This window comes from Zalophus californianus, chromosome 8, assembly GCF_009762305.2.
Source record: "Zalophus californianus isolate mZalCal1 chromosome 8, mZalCal1.pri.v2, whole genome shotgun sequence".
NCBI classification, from domain to species: Eukaryota; Metazoa; Chordata; class Mammalia; order Carnivora; family Otariidae; genus Zalophus; species Zalophus californianus.
Window position 1 is genome coordinate 7,790,214 of NC_045602.1, and position 27,664 is coordinate 7,817,877.

At 53.3% G+C, this 27,664-nt stretch overlaps 1 protein-coding gene across 3 annotated transcripts in view; it reads left to right on the plus strand.

The window, feature by feature from the left end:
- GRHL1 (grainyhead like transcription factor 1) overlaps positions 1-6,911 on the plus strand; it is a 49,419-nt gene extending 42,508 nt beyond the window's left edge. For 2 of the 3 annotated variants that reach the window (XM_027620452.2, XM_035728733.1), the window contains 4 exons: positions 775-866; positions 1,191-1,276; positions 4,018-4,082; positions 5,222-5,857. In XM_027620452.2, the coding sequence (XP_027476253.1) occupies positions 775-866; positions 1,191-1,276; positions 4,018-4,082; positions 5,222-5,336 (358 nt within the window). In that variant the 3' untranslated portion in view covers positions 5,337-5,857. Of the gene's footprint in view, positions 1-774; positions 867-1,190; positions 1,277-4,017; positions 4,083-5,221 lie in introns of all 3 variants that reach the window. The other variant, XM_027620451.2, reaches the window with a different exon arrangement.
- The last annotated feature ends 20,753 nt before the right edge of the window (positions 6,912-27,664 follow it).

Genomic DNA, 27,664 nt, shown 5'->3' on the forward strand with positions numbered 1-27,664 from the left:
CACAAAGTAGAATTTGAACCCCATAACTTATTTCTTCAAACACACTGGTGTCTATTTCCTCTTTTTATTTGCACTGACACTACTGTATTCGAACCCTTTCGAATTTTATGCTTGCGATCATCCACAGAGTCCTGTAACAGGTTCTTCTGCATGTGGGTCCTAGAGTCCCCTCTGGTCTTTACCACACATTTTGATTACAGCATTCTTATTTCACGAAACTTTGAAAGATTTCCTAAAGCCTGCAACATGAGTCTAAAATTCCTTATAGCCAGATGATCAAGGTATTCCCTCTAGCGTCCAGGCTGCCCTTCTGGATTTGTCTTCCTACAGAGCATTCTATTTTAGCCAGCCTGGCTCTGCTGATTGTACTTCCCCCCTTTGTTAACATGTTCTCTCCTTTGTTACCACCTTTGTGTGTGTGTGTGTGTGTGTGTGTGTGTTTATAGCTCAAATCCTACTTCCTCCATAAAATGCTTTCTGAAAAGAAGCTCTCTGTTTCTAAGAATCCAGCTTGATTTAGTGTCAGAGCAATGGGGAGTGTCTGGCAGGCGACCTGAGTATAGTCCCAGCTCTGCCGTTAAATAGTATGAGCTGGTTCAGTCAGTGCCTTTCCTTGGGCCTCAGATTTTCATCCACAAACTAAGGAAGCCAGGCCAGATAAAGAACGACGGTCATTTTAAATCTAAACTTCAGTGATATACCCTAAAACTCTTTTCTGTTTCCACAAGTGATTGAAGTTGAAGTCACTAATCACCTCATTTGGACTGTCTGCAGATCTAACTTGAAAAGGGGTCCATATGGATCGGAGGATGATTTTGCGATTGCACCTCCTGCTAAGCTGACTCGGATCGAAGAACCAAAGAGAGGTGCGTTGGTTTACAGTGAATTACAGAAGTGAGTTCTGAATGTGTCAGAAGCATGAATTGCTCAAGCAGATCTTGTCTGGCTTGACTTTCTTGACTATTTTTCCATCAGACCAGCTCTTGGCTTGAAGCTGGGACTCAGAGCAGAGTAAGAGGAACCGAAAGCTGTATTCCTCAAGAGTACTTGATATTGGTTCATGTTTGCTGCTCTAGATGTGGATGTCTCTTTTTGGTTTAACCAGCGTCTAGGGTCTGTTCTCTCATTTTTCTCATATGAATAACTGTGTCCTTTTTCTTTCCCCTGCCTTATTCCTGGCTGGGGATTAGTGCTGCTCTACGTACGAAAGGAGTCAGAGGAAGTCTTTGATGCCCTGATGCTCAAGACTCCATCTTTGAAAGGCTTGATGGAGGCTGTAAGTAGTATAAGCTTAGAAACGCTCTTTTTAAACAGACTTAAGTAGAATGCCACTGAAACACATTTTATCAGGCCACCCAGATTCCTTGTTATACTGAAATCTCTGAACCCTGCCTGTGGCATAGCCCACGTTTCATCCAGTCTCTTGGGGCCCTCAGCTGTCTGCAGGGCCTTCCCCACTGGGCCTCACATCACCACACCCAGCACACTAGTTGGTAGATAGAAACTTCTGAGGAATGTCTAGTCAACTGAATTGACTGCTTTTGTGATGATCTATGAAATAGGGTTTTGGGTGGGGGTTTTTTTATGATTTTATTTATTTATTTTAGAGAGCCAGCACAAGCTGGAGTGGCAGAGTGAGAGGGAGAGAGAAAATCTCAAGCAGACTCCACGCTGAGTATGGAGCCTGACGCAGGGCTCAGTTCCAGGACCCTGAGATCATGACCTGAGCCAAAACCAAGAGTTGGAAGCTTAACCAGCCATGTCACCCACACACCCCTGAAATAGTTTTAATATACTTGGTTAAAGGAAGATTGCCATTTAACAAACTGTTTAGAAGCTCATAAAAATTATTTTTAATCAAATAGAAATCCTTAAAAACTCCATGCATAAAAACAATGGCTCCTTGGTCTGCCTTTGAAACTCCCGATCCCAGGGAATGACCAAGCTTGTATCGAGTCCTTACCCAAAGCCTATTTGAGAAAATTTAGATGTGTAGCCAGTGATAACCATAATCCTTCCCACTAAGACCTCAGCACTGAGCAAACTGACCCTAGCCTGCCCTTCTGGGACATCAGCAAGAGATGGCATGAGAAGGAGGCCATTTTGACTTTGCCCCGGGATACAATTCAAGAAATCAGCACTGTATCCTGATATTTATCAACCCCCTATAAATCATAGGCACCTTTGAATTCAAAGCATGTGCATCACTGGAAATGGGTTTCCCCCGGCTCCCCTGACAAGTGCAGTGTGCTGAATTAAGTTAACAAATGTTTGTTAAGCACCTGCTTTGTGCCAGGTTCTGTTCTAGCTACTAGAGTCATGAGACTAAGTGACACATTGCGGAATGGAACTTAGGGTCCATTTAGGAAGGTAGGGACAAGAAAGTAGGCAAAGAAATTTAAGAAGTAATTTTTCAGGCACTTCACAGATAAATGCAGTGAAGAAAACTAAAGCAGGGCGAGGGGACAGTGGACTGGGGAGCCGTGGTCTTTCAGGGTCCCTGAGCTCACAGGTGTCTCTGAGCACATTCCCTCCCCGCGCAAAGCCAGCACCACCATTAGCCTCTGCTTTCTGTTTTTCAGCTTCATGTGATTTCTCCTAGATTACTCTTTCTTACCTTGTCTTCTGATAACCTTTCCTCATTTCTTCAGAACTGTGCAAAGTCTTAATTATGGAGAAAAAAGAAGTGAAAAAGATTGAGACTCACTGTGTAAATACAACGTGCTCACACCCATAAAGAATTCGTCAGTGTCGTGTGTCTCTCAGGCCTGGGGTTTCCTAATTGATGCTTCATAAATACAAATTATTACCCAGTGATAAAGAAAAGAAATGGATTTGTTTGGATGATGGGAGCTTAGATTTGGTTTGAACTGGGTGCTTTTGTTAGCTTGAAAGGTTGGCCTTCTGAGGCCCCCTTTCTCAGTGCTCCTTTGAGTTTTGCTGTTCAGATGGAGGGTTGGCGGTAACCCCAGTTTGGGGATGGTCTGTGCACAATTCCAGATAAAGCATTTGTGTAGACTGAATCAGCTTATCCTCGGATTAATTCATCCTCTCACCTTTTGCCCCGAAAGGAAACCCGCACACTTGATACCACACTGATTTCACTGCTCTATGTGGACCCTCACAGATCATGAAAGGGGGGTGGAAGAGCTGAGGCTCAGGAGGGCCTAAGGGCCACACCCCAGCAGCTGCAGCCACGTTAGCCAGAGCCTTGGGGGTTTTACGAGAGTCTACGCTGCTCTCTGAGAGGCTCTGGGTAGAACTGGCAGAGGTGCAGTCTTGGTTTGTGATCAGGGACTTTGATGTTTCTTCTGGGCTGTGGGACATTAAAGTGTTGTTTTCCTTCCAATATTCTGTATCTGAAGTTAACTCCTGCTCTTTGTTGAACACAGAGTAATCCTCACAGCAGTCCCGTGCTATAGGAAGTGAGAGTCTCCCTTTCCTGAGGAGAGGAGGCTGAGGATCAGAACTGTGACTTGTGTTGAAAGCAAATCAGAGCCGATTCGACTCAGATGTGTTGACTCCAGAGCGGGGCCTTTGTGCGCTTGAGCAGAGTACTCGTGATGGTGTGGGTCCAAGTCACTGTTCACTGCTCACAGCTCGTAGGGTGTGACCCCGACTGTAAACTGTGGGTGTTAGTTCATAATGTTGTAGCGATTTGATCTCGTCACGATAACAAAAGCGCCGCCCCGACGTTTACTGGGGCTGCTGTGGGGCACTGAGCAACTGTGTACTTCCTGCGCCAGCTTCCTATAAACCTAAAACTGCTCTATAGAGTAGTCATTTTTAAAAAGATGACCATATAGCACACGGAGAGACATCAGTAAACTAGGGGGAAATAACAGACACCTGACTGCAGCTCCCTCCAAAGGCAGGTAACACCTCCTCCCCCAATACGCGTGGGTTTCGTGCATTTCTGAAAGACGGAAAACTGAGTGACTGTACCACAGTATTTATGGTTTGTGTTTTAAAGCCTCGAGATCAGCATCTTGTAATTATTTTCCTTTGTTCTTTTAGATCTCAGACAAATATGATGTGCCCCATGATAAGATTGGGAAAATATTCAAGAAATGTAAAAAAGGGTAAGCGTTAACTGGCATTCCTAGTACTTCTAAATAACGTTAATATTCTGTAACATTAATGCGACTCACATGCATTTGTGCCCAGTCTAGAAAAAGTTAGAGAAACATGAATGCAGGGATGTATTTTTTCCTGAAATTATCCATATAAAATTGATCTGCCTTTCTAAGACATCTTTGTGGACTTTTTTCAAGTAAAATTTTTATTTGCTCTTTCTGTGCTTGGTAGCAGTGAAGTGGCTCCAAATTCCAGAGCATGTCATGAAATTTAGTCAGGGTAACAGCAAGCACTATCCCATTTGTTGAGCCCCCATCATAAGCCAGGCACTGGATCAGGCACTTCGTGTGGTACTTGATTTCCACATTGCCCTCTGAGCTGGGTGTGATATCCTTAGTTTAAAGACATGGCAGCTGAGGCAGAGCCTGTGATGTCCAAGATCAGGTAGCAGGTTAGTGCCAAGGCCATTGTTCAGGTTCAGTCCTTGCTCCCCCTACTGTATTCTGCCTTGTGTCGTGTTTTCAATCATAAGAACATTGCTTCCTTGTCCAGAAATTGATATTTTTAGTTCCATTTCACTTAAGTGACTATGCTATTTGACATGGGTAAGCAGAGTATGGCATAAGAATCATTTGGCCTCATTCTAAAGCAAATCCTAATTGGAATTTTCTGGATGAGCCTAGTGGGAAGGGTTAGACTTACTAGTAGTTCAGTTAAACTTTGAGGATAACTTGCCAGGGAAGATAATTGGTCAGGGAGTTGTGGCTTCAGATCCCATAGGTTAATTTGACTAATATGCTTTCTAAAGCCAGATCAACGAGGTGCTTCTTTCTGTAGATTTATTTTGTGCATTGTAATAGCTCCTGTTTATCGAGTGATTCCTACATGCTGAAGTAATAACAGCAAATAAGCTAGTATGCTTTGTTTCATCCCGGGCCTGACACTGTTAGAAGAGCTTTCCTGGAGTCTATCACGTAGTCCTCGAACAGTCTTACGAGATAGGCACTGACACTACCTTGGTGTCATAGGTGAGGGAATCGGGGCTGCGGGAGGTCTGACAAATACTGCGCGGCCTGTGTCGCAGCTGTCACATGCTTCCAGGCGGGCGGCAGTGAGGAGACCTGTCTTGCTTTTCCTCTTCCAGGATTCTGGTGAACATGGACGACAACATCGTGAAGCATTACTCCAATGAAGACACCTTCCAGCTGCAGATTGAAGAAGCGGGGGGGTCGTACAGACTCACCCTCACTGAGATCTAAGGACACGCTGGCCCACCACTCCCAGCGAGTTCAAGGAAGGTTACGTGGGTCTTACTGTTTGACCAGCCGCAGGTACATCGCAGGTATGGGTGGATGTCAACCGAAGGGACTCCTTTCCAGTTGGAGATGGCGCTGCATTTGGCTTGTAGATAGTGTTCCACATACTGCATTGGCGTTTTCAGACGACAGAAATCCTTACACCATTATGTTTGAATTTTCTGATATCAGTACTTAGGATTAAAAGTGAAAACTTTGTTCTAAGATTTAATAGACTCTCTGGGAACCTTTGGAATATCTGCTATATTATTTATAAAAATATTGGGCTATCTACCTTGTCTCTTCAATGTTAGTGGGCCTGCTTGCTCACTAGTGCAAGTCAGAAAAGGCAGTGGGCTCGGGTTTAAGGATTTCGTGCCCTTGCCTGAACTCAGAGCAACTCTGACTGCCTCAGGGTAGTGGGAGTGGCATCCGAAGAGGAGAGGATGCGCCCTTTCTACCTAAGCCTCTCATCCTCCAGAAAATGTTTACTCAAATAGGGCATGTTACTGAATCTTCCTTTGCAACTTTCTTGAACATATCAACTGCCTTTCTTATGAAGAACTGAAATAGGTTACAGTATGAATCAGTTAAGCTAACGCTGCATTGTATATAAGTGCAATACATTTTTGAAGGCCTGTGTCTGTAAATGTGTATATACATGTCTTATACAAATAGATAATATATAAATGTGGTGTCTGTACATAGAGTGAAGAGATACAATAAGGTCTACCTTGAAGACTTTCCCTAAATGAAAGGTTAAGTTATTTTTGGTAATGTATACCAAGCAGATCGAGTACTGTGCTTAGTGGAACTCACTGAAATGTTTTGTCTGTGTTTTCCCAAACAGCAATCATCCCAGAGCATAGCAAAACCTTCTCAAATGGCAGAGATTCTGTTTGCTCTTGAGAGTGTTGTCATTCGGATTTCTGTACTGTTTTAACAAATGAAGTATAGGAAAACCACTACTGCAATTCCTATCTGTTGTGTAGGCTAATACCAATTTGTACGGACCTGAGAGAGTGAACACACAGTCCTTACAACACATGTGTGATTGTTGTGTACTAGGTGATATGACCCAAAATGGAGTCCTTCCTCATCTTCCTCTTACAAGAAGTGATTTCTGTTTTATCGTGTTTCAGAGCCTTCAAGCTTTGATTGTCTTGTATGCTAATAATTCTAGAAAGCATTCATGAGTTTATGAGACTGTATTATTATGGCAGGGGAACATTTTGTACACGTTTAAATATATAAAAGTACTAAAAAATGTAATTTTATAACAGAAATAAAATCACAGGTATCTAGGTTCAGGGAGCTAGAATAGGTCATTGTATAAGTAGGATTGATGGTTACATTTTTACATTAAAATATTCTAATGAAGTATGTGAACTAAATTGCTGGTTTTCTAAGATATATCATGGGACACGGGTCATAACTATTTTATATTTTGTTTTATGAAATAAATTTTTGTCTTGCTTGTTTTTAATTGTATCATTGAAGATGTATTTTAAACCAAAGGGATTAAATTTTATATGTCTATTTCATAATATGTCATTTCTTGTTATTCCGTTTGACTTTATCCTTTCATTAGTCAGTAATGCAGAATGTGAGATCTTAAACTAGTAGAACTGAAAAGACTCTCCTTAGCATTTTGTCCTCATTTCTCAAACATATACTCCTGTCTTTTCCTTCATCTTAATTTTTCCTTACAGGTTTCTGAAATGACCCAAGTAACTCTTAAATAAGGGAGCCCTGAATAATTTTTCAGCTTGTTACCAAACTTTAATGACTAAACCTGAAGGCTTACAGTTTCAGACCCTAAAATCTTAAGGGTTCTTAGTTTTTAAAAGCTAAACAGAAAAATGTTTGGTTTAAAAATCTACCAATAATGTTTCAGTTCATCAGACTTTCTAAATCAAACAGCTGTTAAAGCTTATTCAGGTAATCCGAGGCCTAAATAGGACAGACACTAATAGAAATTTCTAATGAATACATGAAAAAATTAATGAAATGAACTCCGATAGATTCCCTGTGGCATCTGTTCATTTTCCACTTTAACGCTCGGGCCACAAGTCAAGAATCTAGGGGCACACTCCACTCCTGGTCACTCAGCAGTGCCAGAGCCCAGCTCAGAGCCTTTGCTGGACTCCACGTTCACCAAGGCTCCAAGGAGCTCCTCGGATTCCCTTCTCCCCAAGCTTCCCACATTCAGCTGCATTTCTTTCTCCCTTGACAGTTAGCAGAGAGACTGTTTATAAGTCAGAAGCTCACAAATTAGTCCAGGCTTCACCTGGACTGGTAGGCTCTGGAGGAGGCTTTGCCTACTTAAAGTCAGTAAAGCAGAAGTCCCTAAGAGAATGTGCTCAAGAAAAGGTGGTTTCATGAGGCCGACGAGACTGAGTAGGGAAGGAGCCCCAGGAGAAGGCGAAGGCGGGCCTGCGCCTTGGCAGGACCGGGCAACGTGCACTCACATGCACGGTTTCTAGCCCTCCGCTTCTGAAGGAAGCAGCCTAGCAGTGTCGTCCAGTATTAGCACCGTCTGCATCTCACCCGTAAATGTTGGTCCCCAACATGTAGGCCACCCCATCAGTGCGTGGTGTTGTCAGAGCCTGAACCCACGCCTCCTGCCTCCCCAGCCTCCCCAGACATTCACCACCAAGGGCCAGCATGGCAGGTGCGGACTAACCGCAAGCACACGGATGGTCTCTCTCCGTTCACGTCTTCTTTGCCTCACACACACTCAGCCCTGAGCAGCTTTAGCCATCACCCTCTTCAAATCTTCTAGCCAAACGTTGTCTTAATCGTCTTATTATAAATGTAACATGTGCTAAGAAAAAAAAAAACCATAAGCCATTAGAATGAATATTGAACTCCATGAGAAGATTTCTCGGAGAAATTTCCTACCTCCCTAATCCTGCTCCCCAGAGATAACCAGGAATAATTTCTCCACGGCTGCGCAGGAATCCTCACTGCAAACTCAAGCGTACTATTCATGCTGTTTCACAAATCGTGTACTGTTTTTTGCAAGCATTTTCATTTATCACTACCCTTCAGTTGTGTTCTTTTTAATGACGGCACTGTACTCTCGCCTCAGTTTCCTCCTCTAACCCGAGCCCACCACCGGGCCTCCAGGCCAGGCTTTGCGTCATGAGCACGGCTGCAGGGAACAGGCCGACTGACGTGTCTGTCATACATACGTGTATGGGGCAACTGTAGGATGAGTTCTTGGCAGAAGAGTGCCGAATCACAGACGATGCTCAGTTGCTCAGTAAGTTTGTAGATACTGCCAAGTTGCCCTCAGCCAAACCAGTTTACATTCCTACCCACTGAGCATGAGCATTTGTGTCCCAACATTTTCCTGATTTGATTTGTGCTGCTCTGTTTGCAGTTGAGCATAACCTGACGTTCGGGGGCCATTTGCACTTAGGTCCTTGAAGCAAATAATCCGTGTGTTGTCCCACTTCCTCATTTCTGGTACGCTTCAGTTCAGTGCAACCTGACATCTGTCCCTCCCATACCATTTGTCTAACTCTGTCCCAGACACTTGACAATGTCCTCCAATCCTCATAGGCTCTAATGAAAGGGGGAAATAGCCCCACCTCACAGACAACACTCAGGTTCAGGAGATGACACTGCTAGGAAGAGACAGACGCCCGTCCGATTCCAAAGCTCCCCTTCTTTCCACAGTCACGTTGCTGTTTCCCCCAGAAACTTTCCCCGGTTACTGGGGACCTAATTGCTTGTTTTACTCTGTGGGGCGCCGGCCATTAAAGAACATTTGGCTTTCATGACGGGTGTATGAGCTGGAAAGGGGGGGTTGCTCCACGTGGTGGAAACACTTGAAGCTGGTTGAACAATAAAGGAAGTACAAATACTTTCCTAACATACAAGTTGAAAAGTGGCAAAGCTCGATCCTGGAGCTTGATGTCACCAGCAAGCTAATTTCTTTCCTTCTTTGGGGGCCTCATCCTAAGTTTGGCTCTCCTTGTGTAGTCTCCGGATGGTTGCCAAAAATTCCTCAAACCACATCTGTCAGTCCAAGTCCAGAAGGGGGAAAAGTCCCAGGCGCAGGATTCCGGGCAAAAGTCCCGGGTTTCCCTCTGACCGGCTCGTCCCCGCTTGTATGTGCCCTGGTGAACCATCAGTGGCCTCGGGATGGAAGTCTCCTCCCAAACCCTGCTTCCTAAATAGAAATCAGGCTTCTGGGGAAACCGAATGGAGGGAGTTAGGCAGAGCAGGAACAGAGAGGAATGTTTACCAGGCAGCGCACCTCTGGTGCTCCTACTTCCGGCTACCCCTTTTCTGACCCCACTCCTGCTCCCGGAGTGTCAGTGTCCCCAGAGGCCAGGCTGTGGTCTCTCCTCTGTCCTCTGATCCTAGGCCCTTGAACAGCAACAACGCCCAGATTCCTTCCTTCAATCCAGAGCTCTCCCTTCAGCTCTAGATCCAGCCGCCTCCTGGACATTCACCACCAGGCACTTCCGCTTGGACTAAACTCTTCCTTCTCAACCACGCGCCTCCTCCCGGGGCTTCTACTGTGCTGGCCGCCAAGCCAGAAACCGGTGGTCACCCTTGACTCTGCCCAGTCTCCAGTCAGACCTTCAGGCCCGGCATATCTTCCTCCAGCCCTCTCATTCTCTTCGTCTCCATGTTGCAGTGGCTCCCATTCCAGCCTCTGGCTCACCCGCCTCGAGGCCCTTTTGGCTCTCACACTCTCTCAGGTGTGGGTCAGATCCTGTCAGGATAAACCACAAATGGCTCACGCCGACTGCCTGTGGTGTCCACGGCGCCCCCGGTCCCGAGAGCACATCCCCGAGCTCCGAGGTCCTCCCCTTCACGACTCCTCCTGCCTTGTGCCCTTGTCATTTCTGTTTCCTCAAGGTCTCCTCCCTGTTTTGGCTGGAGAATTTACCTCCTTTTTTTTTTTTTTTTTTAAGATTTTATTTATTTATTTGAGAGAGACTCTGAAGCAGACGCCACACTGAGCACAGAGCCTGACACGGGGCTCGATCCCATGACCGCGAGATCGTGACCTGAGCTGAGATCAAGACTCGGACACTCAACAGACTGAGCCCCCCAGGCGCCCCTCCCTCCATTCTTTGTGCCTCTGCTCACCCATCACCAACTTGAGGGCTCTGCTGGGCACTTTCCTTTCTGCACCCTCAAGCAAAGTCTAGACGTCCCCCTTGGTGCCTCCACAGTGTCGTGGAGCTACCTGCTAAGATGCCTGACCGTGCCCCCCGCCCCCTGCCCCAGACTGCTAGCGCCTTGAGGACGTGCCCCTGGCCTTTCCTGCTCGGCCCGTACCCAGCATGGTCTCCGCATGCCGAAGGCCACCAGCAAATGGCGATGTTAATCCTGTGCTTCCCCAGAACACAAACCTTGGAGCCATCACCAACCTCCGTTTCTCTGCATCCTGCCTCCAATCTCCAAGAAAATCCTGCTGCTCCCCCCTTGGAAACACATCCCGAACACAGCCACCGCTCACTGCCTTCTCTCGCCTGGACTTGGGCGGTCACCCAGCTGGACTCAGTCTTCCCACCCACGGGCCCCTTCATTTTAGTCTCAGTCTAGCAACCACAACAATCCTTCTGAAGTGTCAGTCAGATGAGGCCTCTGCTGCTCAGAACCCTGCTCAACTCAGAGGAAAAGCCCAAGTCCTTTCAGTGGAGACAGGATCTGTGCCGCTGACCCTTCTGACCCCACCCCTGACCGCTCTCCCCTCTCTCCTCCTTCACTTGATCTTAGCCAAAAGGCCGAGAAGCGGTCCCCCCTCTCCTGCAGCCGTTCCAGCCTTCCTGCTGTCTCGGAACTTCTCTTACCCCGTCAGCTGAAGATACTGCCCAGCTTCGTCTGCCGAGGTTACGTGATGTCGACCGCAGTGCTGGTCTAACAAAAACCATCATCGTCTGCCCAGCCTCGGTCTTGTTACCGAGGAGAAAGATTCACGCTTTATGAGCCTGATGGGATGTTCATGGCATTAAGAAGAAAATGAGTGAAAGGCTGAGTCTTAGGCTTGCCCTTCCTGGCAAGTACGTTTCTCCACATGCCTGTTTGGGAAGACCACCAGAACCACTGGCTTTCAGCTGTCAGGGCCAACATTAAGCTCTTGCTGCCGACCTCAGGACCCTCCTGACTTGCCAGCCCTGAGTCAGTCTAGTCTATAGGACCTTGGCCTCCTTTACATCCACAACACCAAAGGCACGACCCATGAGAGAAATCACTGATAAGCTGGACTTGACTAAGATGAAAAACCCCTCCTCTGTGAAAGACAATGTCAGGAGAATGAGAAAACAAGCACAGAGTGGGAGGAAATATTTGCAGAAAACATCTAATAAAGGACTGTTACTCAAAATATACAAAGAACTCTTAAAACTCAACGATAAGAGAGGAAAACTACCCGATTAAAAAATAGGCCAAAGACCTTAACAGACGCCTCACCAAAGGAGATTCACGGACGGCAAGTGAGAATATGGAAAGATGCTCCACATCATTCATCCTCAAGGAAATGCACCTTAAAACAACGAGATACCCCTGCACACTTACTAGAATGATCCAAATCCAGAGCTCTGCCAACATCCCATACTGACGAGGCTGGGGAGCGGCTGGAACGCTTGCTCACCACAAGCAGGAATGCAGAATGTGCAGCCACTTTGGAAGACAGTTTGGTGATTTCTTACAAAACTAACCCTACTGTTACCATATGATCCAGCAGTCATGCTCCTCGGCATTTTCCCAAAGGAGCTGAAAACGTAGGTCCACACAAAAACCTGCACACCGATGTTTATAATAGCTTTATTCAAAACTGCCAAAACTTGGGAGCAACCCAGGTGTCCTTTAGTAGGTAAGTGGATTAAAAAACCCGTGGCCCATCCAGATACTGGGATATTTTCAGTGCTAAAAGGAGATGAGCTACAAGCCATGAATAGACATGGAGGAACTTCAGCTGCATTATTTCTAGGTGAAAGAAGCCAATCTGAAAAGACCACATGCTGGGTGATTCCATCTCTATGGCGTTCTGGAAAAAGTACAGCAGCATACACAGTAAAAGGACCAGTGTTTGCCAGGGTTTATGGGAACCGATGTAGGTGGAACACAAGATTTTCAGAGGAGTGACAATATTCTGCAGGATATCATAATGATGGATCCATGTCCACAGATCCTTCTACAATTGTCCAGACCCGTAGAATGTGCAGCACCCAAGAGTGAACTCTAATGTCAGCTGTGGGCTCTGGGTGATGATAGTGTGTCATGTGGGTTCAACAACATGAGGGCAAATACACCCTCTGGTGGGGGGTGTTGATGGGGTGACGTGCATGTGTTGGGGGCAAGAGTATAGGGGAAAATCTCTGTCCCTTCCCAATTTGGCTGTGACCCTAACACTGCTCTAAAAAAGTAAGGTCCTAATAAGAAACTTTTCCCACACAAATGCACAGGCTTGCTCCCCTTCAAGGCCTGAGGTGCCCGGGAATAAGCCGAGGGCCCCTGAGAACCCAGCCAGCCCTCCATTTCTGACTTGTGTTCTAAACCCAAGGTCAAAGAGCTCTCCTTTGAGAGTCCCAGCTCCCCATCCCTGGGCAGTGTCTAGGGGTGACCCTTTCCCCCAGGGGAGCACTGTGGGTGGCCAGCGTGACCAGATCTTAGGCTCAGCCATGCAGGGGGCAGGGGGCGTTGCAGATGGACACAGCCCTCCTGGCCTCCTGCTGAGGCCAGCCAACTCTCTCTGCCAGAGTCCCCGAACCCCTAGCAAGCTGGATGCTCCCATGTCCTGCTGGGCCAGACCGGGCAGCGGACATCTTGTCCCGTGGCTGTGGAGGGAGCCCGCGGTGAGCCTGGCGGCCCACACGGATGGTCCAGTTACCAGGTGCCAACACGGAGCACTTCATCTCTGTTTGCAGGCTGGTGGTGATAAGAATAAGCAAACATCCTGCGGACCACGCAGGCTGGAGGGTTGTGGCTCCAGGGGACAAAGGTGCCCCAGGGACCCTTCCCGTTCAGAAGCCAGGCCCGAGCCTGGAGAAGTGTGGGTCAGGGGCGGGAGGGGATGTGGCTGCCACGAGGCCTCGCTCCGCAGTCTCCTCACACGCTGCCCGCCTGCCTGGGAGGCCCGAGCCTGGCCAGGCCTGCGTGAGGTTTGTGCAGCCTGCCCAGGGGGCCGACAGCCAGGCAGGGGCTGGCCTGTGGGTGTCTGGCCCAGCTGGACGTCGGCTGCCTTCCTCCTGCTGGCCCTGGCACGCAGCCCACAGCTGGCGCGACGCTGAGACCTTTCCCCCACTTCCAGCTCGGGCCTCCAGATGATTCCAGGCCCCTAAAGTTTACAGAAGTCACATGTCGCTGGCGAGGGCTTCCCAGGCCATTCCCTGCCTCCCCTCTGCTTGCTTGGGCCTGAAGGCCACACAAGCAAGCAGGGAAGGGAACTCTGGCCCCTGAGGACGTCCGCCGCAGGCCTGCAGGGCTGAGACGGGCTGGAGCAGGCAAGGGGCCACCCTCTGGGCTCTAAGGCCCCCAGCACAGCTCCCCATCAGCACAGCGATCTGGCACCTTCCCAGCTCCTGAGTGTCGCTGGTGGGCATTAGTTCTGAGGGCGGGCCTCACTGACCCACTTCCTCTCGGCTGCCTACACGGTGGGCCAGTCCTCATGGGACCCTCCCTGTGTCCCCAGCCTCTGTTGTCTGCTTCTAATTCCCTGGACCTTGAGCACCACAGGCCCGGCTGTTGGTGCTCCCGGCTGTGTCACTGTCCCATGGGGTTCCCCGATCCCTCACACCCCAGACACCATCCTCCAGACACAGAGTGACAACACAGGCGACTTCCCCAAAGAGCTACAGTGGGGGACAGCAGGGCCCAGAGAGGAATGCAGGTCTTCCCGCTCCAGAACCCAAGGCCCAGGTGGAGAAACTGAGGCACCAAGGTAAGCGGGGGCCCAACTGAGCCCTCGTGACCCCCAGCCCCAACCCCAGGCCCTGCCTGGACCCTGGAGCAAAGAGCTGAGGGGCTGGGGGTGCGGGCATGCATGGGGCAGGGGCTCCCAGCTTCCTCACAGCTGCCTGAGGGGCAGGAACAGCCTCTTCCCCAGAGGGCACGGGCCCAGGTCCCGACCCTGCCTCTATCATCTAGCAGCTCCCTGGTCAGAGAGGGAATGTAAAGGAGGCCACCGTGGCTACCCCTCCCCGCCCAGCCTCTCAGGGAACCCTATCTTGATAGAAGCCTGCAGATGCTCCCCCCAGGCCCCACTCCCTCAAAGTGCCTCTAGCCTGCTGTCTTGTCAGGCCTGGCAACAGAACTGTCCCAGCTGCTTGGGAATTGCAGGACGGGGGCACCCGGAGTCAAGCCAGTGCTCTGGGTGAGTAGTGGGACTTAGCAAACCAGGAGGTGGGGCCCCCAGGTCGGCCACAGAGCCCTGGGGCCTCCTTCCAGGTCTCCTGTGTCTGCGCCCCTCCCTGGCCAGGCTCCTTCAGCAACCCGTGCTGGCAAGCGCTGGTCCACCTGCACCTGCCCAGCTCCCAGGTGGGCTGCTCCCTGCCTTCCTGTCCCCACGGGGACAGCTCCTGGGGGCTCCCAGGCTGTGTGTGTGTGTGTGGGGGGGGTGACAGCAGGCCTTAGCTAGAGCTTGAAAGGACGTCATACTGGTGAGGAGGGCCCAGAGCTTGGGGGCCTGGGACAAGTGAAAAGGGGAATCTAATTGTATTTCTTGAAACATCCTGGGAGCCGGATGCTGCCCTGTGATGGGTGGTCACCATGCCTTTCCTGAGCTGCCGTTTTTGCAGTTTGAGAACAGAGTAGTGATAAAACCCAGCTCCTGGGCTCGTGTGAGGACGAAGATGGTGCATATAAGGTGCTGAGCCCTGTGTGAGCGCTCGGGGTGAGCTAGGTCTGCAATTATATTAGAACTTCCCGGCACAGACTGTCTGCCCTCTGCCTTCTCTTAACAAATAGCAGTTCCGAAAATACAAACAGACAAAACAAAAAACCAAGATTTCCTGGGTGGCTCAGTTGGTTAAGCGTCCGACTCTCGATCTCAGTTCAGGGTCCTGAGTTCAAGCCCCGCACTGGGCTCTGCGCTAGACGTGGAGCCTACCTCAAACAAACAAAAAACAAAATAGCCGCTCTCCCCCTCCCCTCCCATCCGTCCCCTTCACTTCCTTCCGTAACAATTTGGTTCAAAGCCCATAGGTGAGTGCAAGGTAGGGGTGTGTGTCTGGTTGGGGGACACAGTGGTGAGAGCGGGTGCGGGCACACAGCGGGGTAAGGAGGGCGTCGCCCAGCCTGAAAGGGGCGAGCAGGTGCTCCGTGGGAGGGCAGGGAGACGGCCTGGCACAGGGTCAGAGACTGAGCAGTGAGGCAGGACAGCGTGGCACGGTGCCAGGTCCCAGCAGAGGAGGAGGACGTGGGGGTGCTGCCCAGTGTGGGTGCAGCTCCCGAGCAGGGTGAGGGCAGCATCCGGGGGGAGGGCACAGATGGGGATCCCCATGGTGGGGGGCTGGCGTGAGCTGTCAGAGCCCAGACGGGGCGGGGGGCATTGGCCCCGGGGCGGCTGAGAGGAGGCCCACGTGGAGGGCTGGTTCCCGGTTCCCTGGGAGGGGCTGGCCTGATGAGTGACCACATAACAGAAGCCGCTCTCCCCGCCCCGCCCCTGCATCAGAGAAGAGTTACAAACGTGTAAAAGGAGCAAACTGGAGCGGACCTACACTGTTCGTTGGAACTGGAGAAGGTCCCTCTGGGAACCCAAAGTTTTCAATATTTCTTTATTTCAATATTTACAGATAGAGAAACAAATGCCCCTGTGCGTGCATGTGTGTGTGCATGCATGTGTGCATGTTCATATTTGTGTGTGTGAGTGCAGGCTGACGTGTGTGTGTGTGTGTACGTGAGGGTAGACAGACGTGCGTGCATATGCGTGTGCATGCATGTGTGTGTGAGTGCAGGCAGACATGCATGTGTGTGCATGAGCATGCGTATGTGTGTGCATGAGTGCAGGCAGACATGCATTGTGCGTGCATGTGTGTGTGTGTGAGTGCAGGCAGACGTGCATGTGTGTGTGTGAGCGTGTGTGTACGTGAGTGTAGGCAGACATGCATTGTGCGTGCATGCGCATGTGTACGTGAATGCAGGCAGACGTGCATGTGTGTGAGCCTGTGTGTGTGTGCAGGAGTACAGGCAGACATGCATTGTGCATGCATGCGTGAACGTGTGTGTGTGTACGTGAGTACAGGCAGGCATGCATTATGCGTGCATGTGTGTGTACGTGAGTGCAGGCAGACGTGCATGTGTGTGGTGAGTATGCATGTGTGTGTACGTGAGTGTAGGCAGACATGCATTGTGCGTGCATGAACGTCTGTACGTGAGTGCAGGCAGACATGCATGTGTGTGCATATGTGTGTGTGCATGAGTGCAGGCAGATGTGCATGTGTGTGCATGTGTGTGTGCATGAGTGCAGGCAGATGTGCATTGTGCGTGCATGTGTGTGTGCATGAGTGCAGGCAGACGTGCATGTGTGTGCGTGAGCATGCGTGTGTGTGTGTGCATGAGTGCAGCAGGCAAACATGCATGCGTGTGTTGGTGCTCTCCCAGGGCCACTGAGAGGGCCTGGGAGCTGTGACGCCCTAATCACAGTGGGCACACCAGGGACCCAAACCTGGGCTTCTCGGTGTCATTCCCACCAAAAGGAGCCAGGGCTCCGGGAGAAGTGGCCGATCCCAGGGACAGGGTGGGGGCGAGCACACAAGCAGAGCCCAGAGCACCTCGTCGAGCAGAGAGCAAGAACACGCTCCAAGGATGGGGACGCGGCAAAAGGACCCGACTTGAGCTTCAGAATAAGTTAACTGTCACAGAACAAAGCAGAATCCCACAATCCCACAGGGGTGTACACTAACCCATGAATACAGCCACATTCTGATAACGAATCAGGTATTTACACACTTTCAAAGGACCATCCCTCAGAATAGTTCTTAATTACAGAATAAAAGAGAGCACCTTTACGGCGGGGAAGCCTGGCAGGACCCCACCCGAGGCATCAGTAGTAACGAGAGAAATCCATCTTGGCTCTGAGCTAGTAGTGCTCAGAACACAGCACCCCTTAAGAGATGTTCCCACAGACGCCTCCCCGAGTTCTAGCTACTAAGTATAGTCAGGGGAACCCACGTGGAGGCCCAGAGCGGGCTTCTTCCCTCTCGGGAATCCCTCGGAGAATCCTCCGGCCTGATAGTTTCCTAAAATATGGTCTGATGTCTGCTCGGGGCTTCTCTCCCCGGAGTCCTTGTTTCAGCTCACCTGTGTGGTAAAGGCCTGCGAGTGTAGACAAAGCCCAGGGCTCCGGAGAGGGCTTCCCGGGGAGCACCTGTCACGGACACTGGCGGACGCTGGCCTGAGAGCTGCGGTGGGCCTGGGGGTGGGGGGGACCGGAGGGGCAGGGAGGGCAGAGCTGCAGGGAATCGGCCAGGGCCTCGGGAGAACCCTGAGGGGCAGAGGGGGTCAAACAGCTTTGGCTCGTGTGGGTAGAAAACCCAGCCGAAGGCGATCCTGAACCTGGGGGAGCACCCCCAACCCGCGATCTCCGTGCTGGGAAGGGGCCACCCAGGCCTTACGAGGAGGAGGAGCGGCGTGACAGGTGCGTACGCGTTGTGGGCATCAGCGCACGTGTGTGTGTGTCCGTGTGGCGGCTGGCTCGGCCTGGCCACTGACTGTGGGAAGGGAGGGCCCTAGGGAAGCGGTTGCTGCCTGAGGCTGCCCCGGAATCCCCGGGAAGGTATACACAGTCTGCTTCCTGGGACACTGTCCCTGTTCTGTTTCTGCCCCAGGGAAACCTGCTCTCCAGTGGGGCCATCCGCCTGGAGACAGAGGGCAGCCTCCCGAGGGAAAAGAGGAAGGAAAGAAGCTACCCTTTCCTGGGCTCAAAGCTGCACACTGCCCGGTATGGGGGATTCTGCTGGCTTGCAGGGCTCCTGGTTTCAGGCAACAGAAAACTCGCTAAGGCAGAAAGCTGAGAAACCAGCGGGAGAAAATGGCCAGGAACCATGGCCAAGGACAAGCCCCAGAAACAGGCCCATGGCTGCGCAGGACATGTCCTCCCCCTGGTGGACGCAGGGCTCCCCACCAGGCCTCCTGGGCCCCCTGCTAGGTATCGCTCAGGGTGGAGGCTCGAGGGAGGTCACTGGTAGGGTAGGAAGGATTGGCCCCAGGCTTCTGCAGAAGGAGACAAGCCAGCCCCCCTCCAAGACTTCCTAACCAGGGTTTCCCAGAGATAAGAAGCGGGGGGGGGGGGGGGGGGGGGGGGAAACGGGCCACAAGTGCACACGTCCCCAGTGTCTCAGAACTCTCAGCAAGGCCTTCATGGAGGAGGTGACAGCTCGGGAGGGCTTGCAGGAGCCCCCAGGGAAGAGTGGGCCCAGCTTCGATGCAGGGACCAAGAGCAGGCACTTGGGCTGGAGAAAGCCATCTGCCTCCTTCAAGGGACTTCAAGGATCTCCTTCCCCAGGAAGGCGTGGGCACATGCCCAGCCCCTCAGCGCTGGGCTCCCTTCCCATTGCGTCTCCCAGCTGACAAGGGGCACCCTCCCCAGGCCCCAGGTCCTCCCTGGACACCTGCATTACTCATCCAGGAAGCAGCTGTGGTGCAGGCCCGGGCCTGGGACTCTGAATTCCTCACTCCCAGAGGGAGGGTGAAGCTGCTGAGGGGCCTTGACGGGGGAGGTTCTAGACCCGAGGATTCTGGCGACAGGTGGACAAGGGACAGGAGACATGAAGGCAGAAGGCAGAAGGCAGGGGACCACTGAGAAGACGCCCAGGGCGGGGGGCCAGGGGGAGGGTACAGGGAGAGGGAGTTCTGTGTGCGAGCACTGGTGAAGGGGGGGGTACTGACCCAACCTGGCGGCTGTGTAAACGTGGAGGGAAAGGGGAATTCGGCTTTACTTGAACAAACCCTCGCGTCCAGGGAAGGCAGAGTGATTTTCGGCCCACCTCACCTGCTGGCCCTGCGGCCTCACCGGGCACCGCCCTGTCCCAGGACACCTGCTTCCCCGGAGCGGGGTGGGGGTGGGGGGGCTAGGCCGCAGGCTCAGGGCCAGGTGGCCTTCTGCGAAGGGGACTCTGATTTCCTGGAAGCACCAAAACAGCAAACACACAGCATGGCTCTGTGCTTCCGACCCCACCTGGGGCCTGCTCTGGGAGATAAGGCTGCATACACAGTGGCCCGCGGACAGGGGTCCCCTCCAGCTGCGAGAGCAGAGGGAAGGGGGATTGAGCGGGCCATGCACGGTCTGAAGTCTGCACAAATCACGTGTGTGTGTGTGTGTGTGTACGTGCACGTGCACGAGCTACTCTTTTGTTCCACACACGTTCACACCAGTGTCCCAGGCCCAGGGCCTGGGGATAGGATGTAGCAGGGACCAAGGTAGTGGGACCTGCCCTCCTGGACCTCTTGGAGATGTGACACTCAGAGGGGAGGCAAACCTGTGATTGCAGGATGAGCAGGGGAGTGTGTGCGTGGTGGGGGGCTGGTCAGCGTTCTGGACAGAGGGGCAAGCGTGGGACATTCCGGGGACCGGCCACGGAGCAGAGGATGTTCGTAGATGCACCAGTGCCCCCCCAGTGCACACAGAAGCCACCCTTGGAGTTTAAAGAGGACCACGGGGACTCCGGTTCCAGCCATAGGAGTGCATCGGATATCGGACTGAACTTGCCACCGTGAATCACTACACGATGTGGAGCACAGCAGGGCTGTGGTTCCTAGAGGGGGTGCACTTGGCGGCAGCTCCGGCTTCTGCCCGGAGGCAGCCCAGGGACTTTACAGGGCAGCGCCGGGAACTCATTGGCAGTGTTTGCTGATCACTGTGGTGTAAATCTTCCCATCGTGGCTGGTTTCAGGCCGGGAGCCCTGAGCTGGGGATCGAGGATCCGTGTGCAGTCGGCCGGCGCCAGCTGGCTGCAGCGTGCACCGCCCGCAGACACCGGGATGGGCAGCTCAGACAGGTCGGGGAGCTCCGGGCAGGCCGCGTCTACGGGGTAGAAGCATTCCTCCTCGGCGCGCAGAGTTCCGGAACCAGCCTTACCTACAGGGCGGCTGTCAGGGTGGGAAGCACGCTGGGGTCTCCTCTTCTCTTCCCCTCGAGCCCGGCTGCTCAGCGGAGACGGGGTCTGATGGCTGACTGCCAGCTCAGCCCCCAGGGCTTGGCCGGAAGTCCTTCCGCGAGTCCTGAGCCCTGGGGACCGGGTAGCCGGCTCCGGAACCCCGGGCCTCCCCTACACACACCCACACGCGCACACGCGCGCGCCCAGCAGCCGCGGGAAGCCGAAGGGCGAAGGGCCAGAGCGGGAGGGCAGAAGCACGGGCGATAGCAAGGGTGAGGCTGGTGGCCCCCCGGAAGCGATGGTCCCCGAGGCGGAGACTCCGGTGCCCGTCCGTCCCGACCCGTCTTTCCGCAGCTCTCCACGCTCCGTGTGAGGGCCAGGGTCCCGTGTCCGCGCGGCCGGGCTCTAGCCCCCCGTTACTCAACCCTCAGGAGGCTAGAGCTCGCTGGGACGCGACGTTGTCCGCGTGGTCACCGCCAGTAACGTAGGCGGGCCTCATCCCACCCGCGAAGGCCTTGGTGGCACAACTGAGGTTTCCCCGAAGAAGAAATTCCACCTGCGGGTTGTGGCAACGGTGCTGCCCGAGGGGCTCCAGCCGGCCGCGCCCCCTGCGCATTTCCCAACTGTCCACTCAGAGCCGCAGCCGTACCAGCGAGCTCCTGGTGCGCTCTCTTGCTCTCGCTCCATATTTACACTGCACCGTATGGTTTATGTAAATCTCATGTATACACTTACATAAAAAGATGTAAGGAACTGGCTTCCGCATTACACACCCACATATGAATATATCTCTGTGGATCTCCGTACACACATACACCCTGGCTCTGTTTCTCCCGCGGAAACCTGCCGGATACCCTGGGGATGCCCGGAACCCTTGTGTCAGGAGTGCGGACCCCAGTAGCAGAAGGCCCTAGTTCCAGACCCTCGGCCAAGGCAGGGGCACCTTTTCTGGCCCCGGGGCTGATGTAGGTGGCCACATCCAGGACTGTGTCACAGATGGTGCTGCGGAGAAGCCTTATTTCCATGAACACATTGTGCCCTGCATCCTTTTCTTCCCTCAAGGGAGAGCGTAGGCTTTTGGAACCCAGAGCTGGGGAAAGGCCCGTGAGTGCACTCTCTGCGCTGCCCTACGTGGTTCTCCCCCATGCAAGGGCCCAGAGCTACCACCTTGAATGGGGAGCGAGGAGGTGGAAGGAATGGAGGGAGAAAGAGAGGTGCTGGGAGGAAAATGCAAAGACAGAAAATGCCCCACACTAGCTTGTGGGCTGTGTGCTGCCTAGAGAGAGGGCCTGCGGCCAGGAACTGTGGACGGCCTTGAAGACCTAAGCAGGCGGCCGGTGAGAAGCATGCCCCCGGCCATGCGGCAGCAAGGGGAAGAATTGTGCCCACGACCCGAGAGAGCACAGAAGCAGAGTCTCCCCCAGTCGAGCCTCCAGATAAGAGCACAGCCCAAAATGCCACCTTGAGTGTAGATTACTGAGACCTGAGGCCGAGGACCCAGCTAAGCCACGTCCAGGTTGTTCTTTTAGCGAGCTAACGAATGCGTGTCATTTTCAGCCTTTAAGTTTGTGGTAATTTGTCACACGGTGTATAAATCTAATACACCCTGTTGCCTGCAGAGCAGTCCCAGCCTCCAGCCTCCTATGGTGCCAGCCCAATCCACTCTCCACGCCATGGTCAGAAGCATGGGTCTAGAATGCAAACGTGATTGTCTGTGCCCCTAGTGGCATCCCATCAGTGCCTGCGCTTGGTTGTCAGAATAAGATGCAAACCCTCAAGCCCAGTCTGTAAGGTCCTCAATAATCTGGTCTTATAAATGGGCCTTTTCACCAGCTCCCACCTATCTGCAGCGTGGGGGCGTGGAGACCAACTCCCCCAAGCTCTCACGCTTCAGTTGTTCGTGATCTTCTCACTTTCCTCTGGCTCTCTGTGCCCCACACCCCAACACACACACACACACCCTTTCTCTTCTTTTTTCCCCTTCCTCTTTGAAGCTCAGCACAGACATGGCCAGGAGGCAGTGTTCCCACCCAGAATTTCCCCACCTGTCTGTCTCCGGTTCCCCCCTCCTCACCCAGTTCCTCTGGCCCCGCCCCCAACACCTGGTCACCTGTGTGCCCCCCCCCCCCCCCCGTGTGTGTACTCTGGAGGGCAGCAAAATCTTGCTGTCTCAGGCCACCAGCAGGGGTCTGTATGGATAGTATGCCCACTTCCTGGGGGGCCGGGGTGCATTTAACCCGTTCATGCCCTCTGAATGAGGAGTGCAAGACATACGTGAATGGGGCCATCTTGGGAACAAAGCCGATCTGGATGCCAGGCATCCGGAGCCCAGGCATTTGCTGGAGTCCAGAGACGCTGGTTGAAGCCCACATGGGCTGTTTCATCTGTAGCTATGCTGGCCCTTTGCCCCCATCCTAACAATGTCCTCTGGTAGCCAGAAAGGGAAACTGAGTCTGGGGCAGAGAGGAGCCTGCCCTCCCCCCCATGACAACTCCCCAGTGGCAGCTGAGCAATCAACCTGGGAGTATCCCTCTGCAGGGGAAGTGGTGGCCAGGCCCACCCATGTGTGGAGAGGAATTTCCCCAGGGTGGGGAGTTTCCTGCTCCCGGCGTCCCAGACAAAGCCCTGAGGGGGACCCTGTGGAACCAGGAGCTCCCAGCACCCCTTCCGGCCTGCCTCCACCCAGAAGAAAGCCCTGGGCCTGTGACACCCTCATCCCCTCCCTTCCTTCCCCACCCCGAGCTTTGTGAACAGGAGCTAGGGAGCCGGCGGGGGGCGGGGGGGCTGGTTGGGAACTTGAATGGTCCCCACGCCCTGCACTGAAGCATCTGAGCACAAAGTGTGAGACTGGGTCCAAAAACGCTCCAAGGCCTGGCTGTGGGTGAGTGTGCTCCCCGAGAGCCCCCTGGGACCACCTGGCCGGGCCAGCTCGCCAGCCAGGGGGGTGCAAACTCAGGGACCTCGTTTTCTGCACCCTCTCTCCAGAGGTGCCTCCCCTGCCCGCGGGACTCCAGGCCTGCCCCTCGATGCAGTCCCACAGCTGTCCCCTTCTCCCCTGGGCAGAAAATAAAGAGTCCCACCCACCCAACATCAAAACTGGTCTTGATGTGGGGGGAAAGTTGGGCCCAGGGACACCAAAAAAATAACCTGCTCTGCGGGGGGGGGGGGGGGTCATTGGATGGCTCTAAGTGCCATGTTTTGTGGAACAAAACCTCTAATTCTTAAAACAGCTCAGGTAGGGAAGTATTTTTTTTTTACATTTTTTAAAAATGTAAAACCAATTAACATATAGTGTATTATTAGTTTCAGAGGTAGTGATCAGTGTGATTCATTCGTTTTCTGTAACACCCAGGGCTCATCACGTGCCATGCCGTCCTCAATGTCCATCCTGGTAAAGGAGCCCAGGGGAAAACGTGTGCCCTGTGTCCTCCAGAAGTGGGAGAGCGAGGAAGGCCCAGGGGGAGGCTGGTGACAAGTTGGTATTTCCTGCTGAGGCCTTATTTCTCTGGGGGTTTAACCCTGTGTGAACCAGTTGAGGTGGCTTCCCAGTGCCAGAGAGGACTGGGGACCTATACATGCTGATGAATATGGCGAGTAAAGACAAAGTGCTTTTACAGACAAAGGGAACTCTGGGGCCCTCTTCCCTGGACCCTTGACCAGCCTTCAGGGCTGAATTCTTGGTAGATGGTTGATGTGGGGCCATGAGCTTCAGAAAGACTGCCCGGCAGGCCCTATACTCACGGGGTTTGTGTAAATGCTGGAAGGGAGGTACCAAGCCAGGACTCGTGGTATGTGGCTCATGGCAGGTGGCTCAGGCAAGTGAGGCCAGAGGAAAGGAGGCCCTGTCTGGGCATGGGGACTGCAGCTCCGGCTAGAATAGTCTGCCCAGTGCCGGCTGGTGGCGCTCTCCTGCTCTGGCAAGACCTGCCCAAGGCTCTGGGGAGCAAGGGCCTCCATGAGCCTCCAGAACCCCAGGATGACCCTGGGGCCTCAGCAGCCAGCCCACCCGTGGCAGGCATCCTCACAGCCCTGATGGACTCCTGCCCAGTGTGGCTCAGGTACACCTCACGCTGGGGGGCACACCCCTCGTGGGGCGGTCCGTGCACTTACTACATCCTATTACATAGCCCCCTTCACTGCTGGTAGAGAGGGAGAAAACGCTGTCCGTCCGAGAGCCAGCTGCAGGACTATTCTTGGAGGAAAGAGCTGCCTAGGTTTGTGGGTCACCAGTTGTAGAAAGACGGCCCCCAGGCCCTGCCCACTCTGGGGTTACAGAGGGGCAGAGTTAACTGGGTGGGGGTCAGGCAGCCGGGGAGGAGAGACATGGGGGGCACTGCACATGGAGGACAGAGGACTCGGCTTTTTTTTTTTTTTTTTTAAATATCTATGTATTTATTTGAGAGAGAAAGTGTGTGTGTACGAGCTGAGGGAGCAGCAGAGGGAGAGAGAATCTTAAGCAGACTCCTCACTGAGCAAGGAGCCCGACTCGGGGCTCGATCCCAGGACCCTGAGATCATGACCTGAGCTGAAATCAAGAGTCGGACGCTTAACGAACTGAGCTGCCCAGGTGCCCCGAGGACTCGGGCTTTTACGACAGGGACGTTCTGCTTTGTGTTAAGTCTTCGCTTGTACCTCTTCCTCCAGCGTGACCTTGAGTCAAAGTGTCCATGCACTTGGCTGTGAAGGATCAGGCTCATCCAAGGGCACTCCAGGCCCAGGAGAGTAGGAGAGGAGGAGGAATCTGCCCGAGCAGGTTCTCAGAGCTGGTCACAAAGGGAGAGATGTGGCCCTGGGGGCCCCTGAGGATCCTGGGAAGGATGCGGGGTTCCAACTGGACAAGGGCTGTGCTGGAGCAGTCGAGGCTATTTCCTTACGTCTTAGGAGCAGGAGGGCTCAGTGGGCTGAGGGACTTGAGGGCTGCTGATGGAGCAAATCAGGCATCCGTCCAGTGCCCCTGAGAGTTGAGGTGTCAGCTCTGGCCGGCACAACACATCCCTTTTCCTAGAAACCCAAACTCCTCACTGCGGCTTACCAGAGCCTATGCCCCTAGCGGCCCTGCCTGTCTCCCAGGGACCCTCACACTCAGACCCAGCCAAGCTCCTGCCCCCCACCCCGCCCCGGGCCTCCACGGCCTCCCCTCCAGCCACCTGGCATGCAGGTACCACTCCCTAATCCACAGCTGCACATGTGTGCACACACGCGCACGCTGTCTGGAAAGCCTGCTCCAAGTCATCTCTCACAGCGCGTTATTTTAAAAAATTTTGGAAATAATTTTAGATTTATCGAAGAGTTGCCAAGATAGTACAGAGAGTTCTGGCATACCCTCCACCCAGCTTCCCTTGTGCTATCATCTTACATGACCAGGGTCAGCTCATCACAACTCAGAAATCAACATCAGGACAATACTACAGACTAAACCCACTTTCCCTGGAGTCCGCTAGTTTTCCCACCAACGCCCTTTCACAATTCCTGGGTCCCAACCAGGGGCCACAGCGCAGTTAGCCCTTGTGTCTCCTTAGGCTCCTCCATTCTGGGATGGTTCCTCAGCCTCTCCTTGAATGTCATGACTTTGACCCCTTTGAAGAGTCCTCGCATTTTGCAGTGTCCTTTGATTTGAGTTGTCCAACAGTGCTCACGATTCGACCAGGGTTATGGAATTTAGGAAAAATAACACAGAGCTAACACGCCCTGCTCACCTCTCCTTGGGGGTCCATAACGTCAACACAACTTGGCACCAGTGAGGGTAGCCCCTGCCTGCCCCCTGTGCTTGGTCACGTCTACAAGCTTGGGATTCTTCTGTATCAGACAACGGTCCCTTCCTTCATGTTTGCTTAATTACAGTGCATTTTGCTTATCTCCTCTTTGAGAGCCTCAGAGCTGAGCAGCTAAAATAGCTCTGCCCGCCATATTTTCCTCTTCTGTTGCACCCATCAGACCTCATCATTATCAGTACTTTCCTTGTGATCCTCCCGATCACAGGACAGGTTTCCAGCTATCATTTATTGAGTACTCGGCATGTAGCAGTCACCTTAGCCAACAATTTATATGAGCATCAACTCATTTAATCCCCATGACATGCCTATAAGTAGATATTTTTACTATCCCCATTTGACAGATGAGGAAACAGGCTCAGAGAGGTTAAGCAACCTGCCCGAGGTCACACAGCTAGTGAGTGAAGTCCACGAGGCCAGGAACTGGGTCACACCCATGTCTCCCCAGCGGCTTCATCAGGAACACGCTGGCTTTGCAACAAGAACAGCAAAACCCCAGGCTGGTCTCGTGATAACTGCCTCAGTCAAGGACCTCCTGCCTTCCTGCTCAGAGCCTCCTAGGGGTCAGCCGCACCAGCAGAGGTGTCACCTGAGTCCCCACTTGGCAGGAGGCAGAGGAAAAGGCAGCGAAGCCTCTCCCCAACTCGGAGCACTGAGCACCTGCTCCTCCCAGCTCTGCTGATGCCGGAGTGGACCGGCCCCGAGAGTGACCCAAGGAAGGTGTTCAGGAAGGGGCTCAGGACAAATCAGGGCACGCGGCATTTCCCAAGGTCATCCTGGCTAGGCAGTTCGCTCACTTCTTGGGGAAGAGTGAGCCCAGTCAACACCGGCCTACTCTGCGGTCAGAGCGGCTGGAGCTCCCAGTTCAGGGTGGAGACAAGGCGGAGATGGTAACTCTGATCAGTGTGACTGCAGAGAAGCCACGTGGGGACACCGGAGAGGGACACCGACTGCAGGCTGGGCAGAGGGGCGAGATCACAGCTAGCAGGGGCCTCCACCCAGCGGTCCCGTGGTGCCCGGGGAAGCAGCTGGCGGCGGGCCAGGCACCTAGGTGAAGCCGGGCGGCTCAGCCCTGAGCTGTGGCTGGCCTGCACAGACAAGGCATCTCCTGCAAGGGGCTAAAATCCGTTCCTATGCTGGGTCAGGGGGCCGGCCAGCGCGCGGGGTGGGGAGGCCCACAGGAACAGGTCAGCCTCGCGGAGGCTCTCAGCCCGGCGCGCCGCAGAGCGCAGGAGCGAAGAGCAGGACAGACCCAGGCTCAGGCCCCTGCAGGGCACTTACAAGTGCCCCTGGGAGATGCTCCTCCCCTGGCCGCTCTGCCAATGCCCTGCGCTGCTGGCCCGGCTGGCCCTGCTGCCCGTCCGGGCCACTGCCAGCGCTGCGCTGGGTCGCTGCTGAAGCCAGGCTGGGACCAGAGCCGGCTCCAGGCAGTGGGCCAGGCACACGGGCTGGGTGG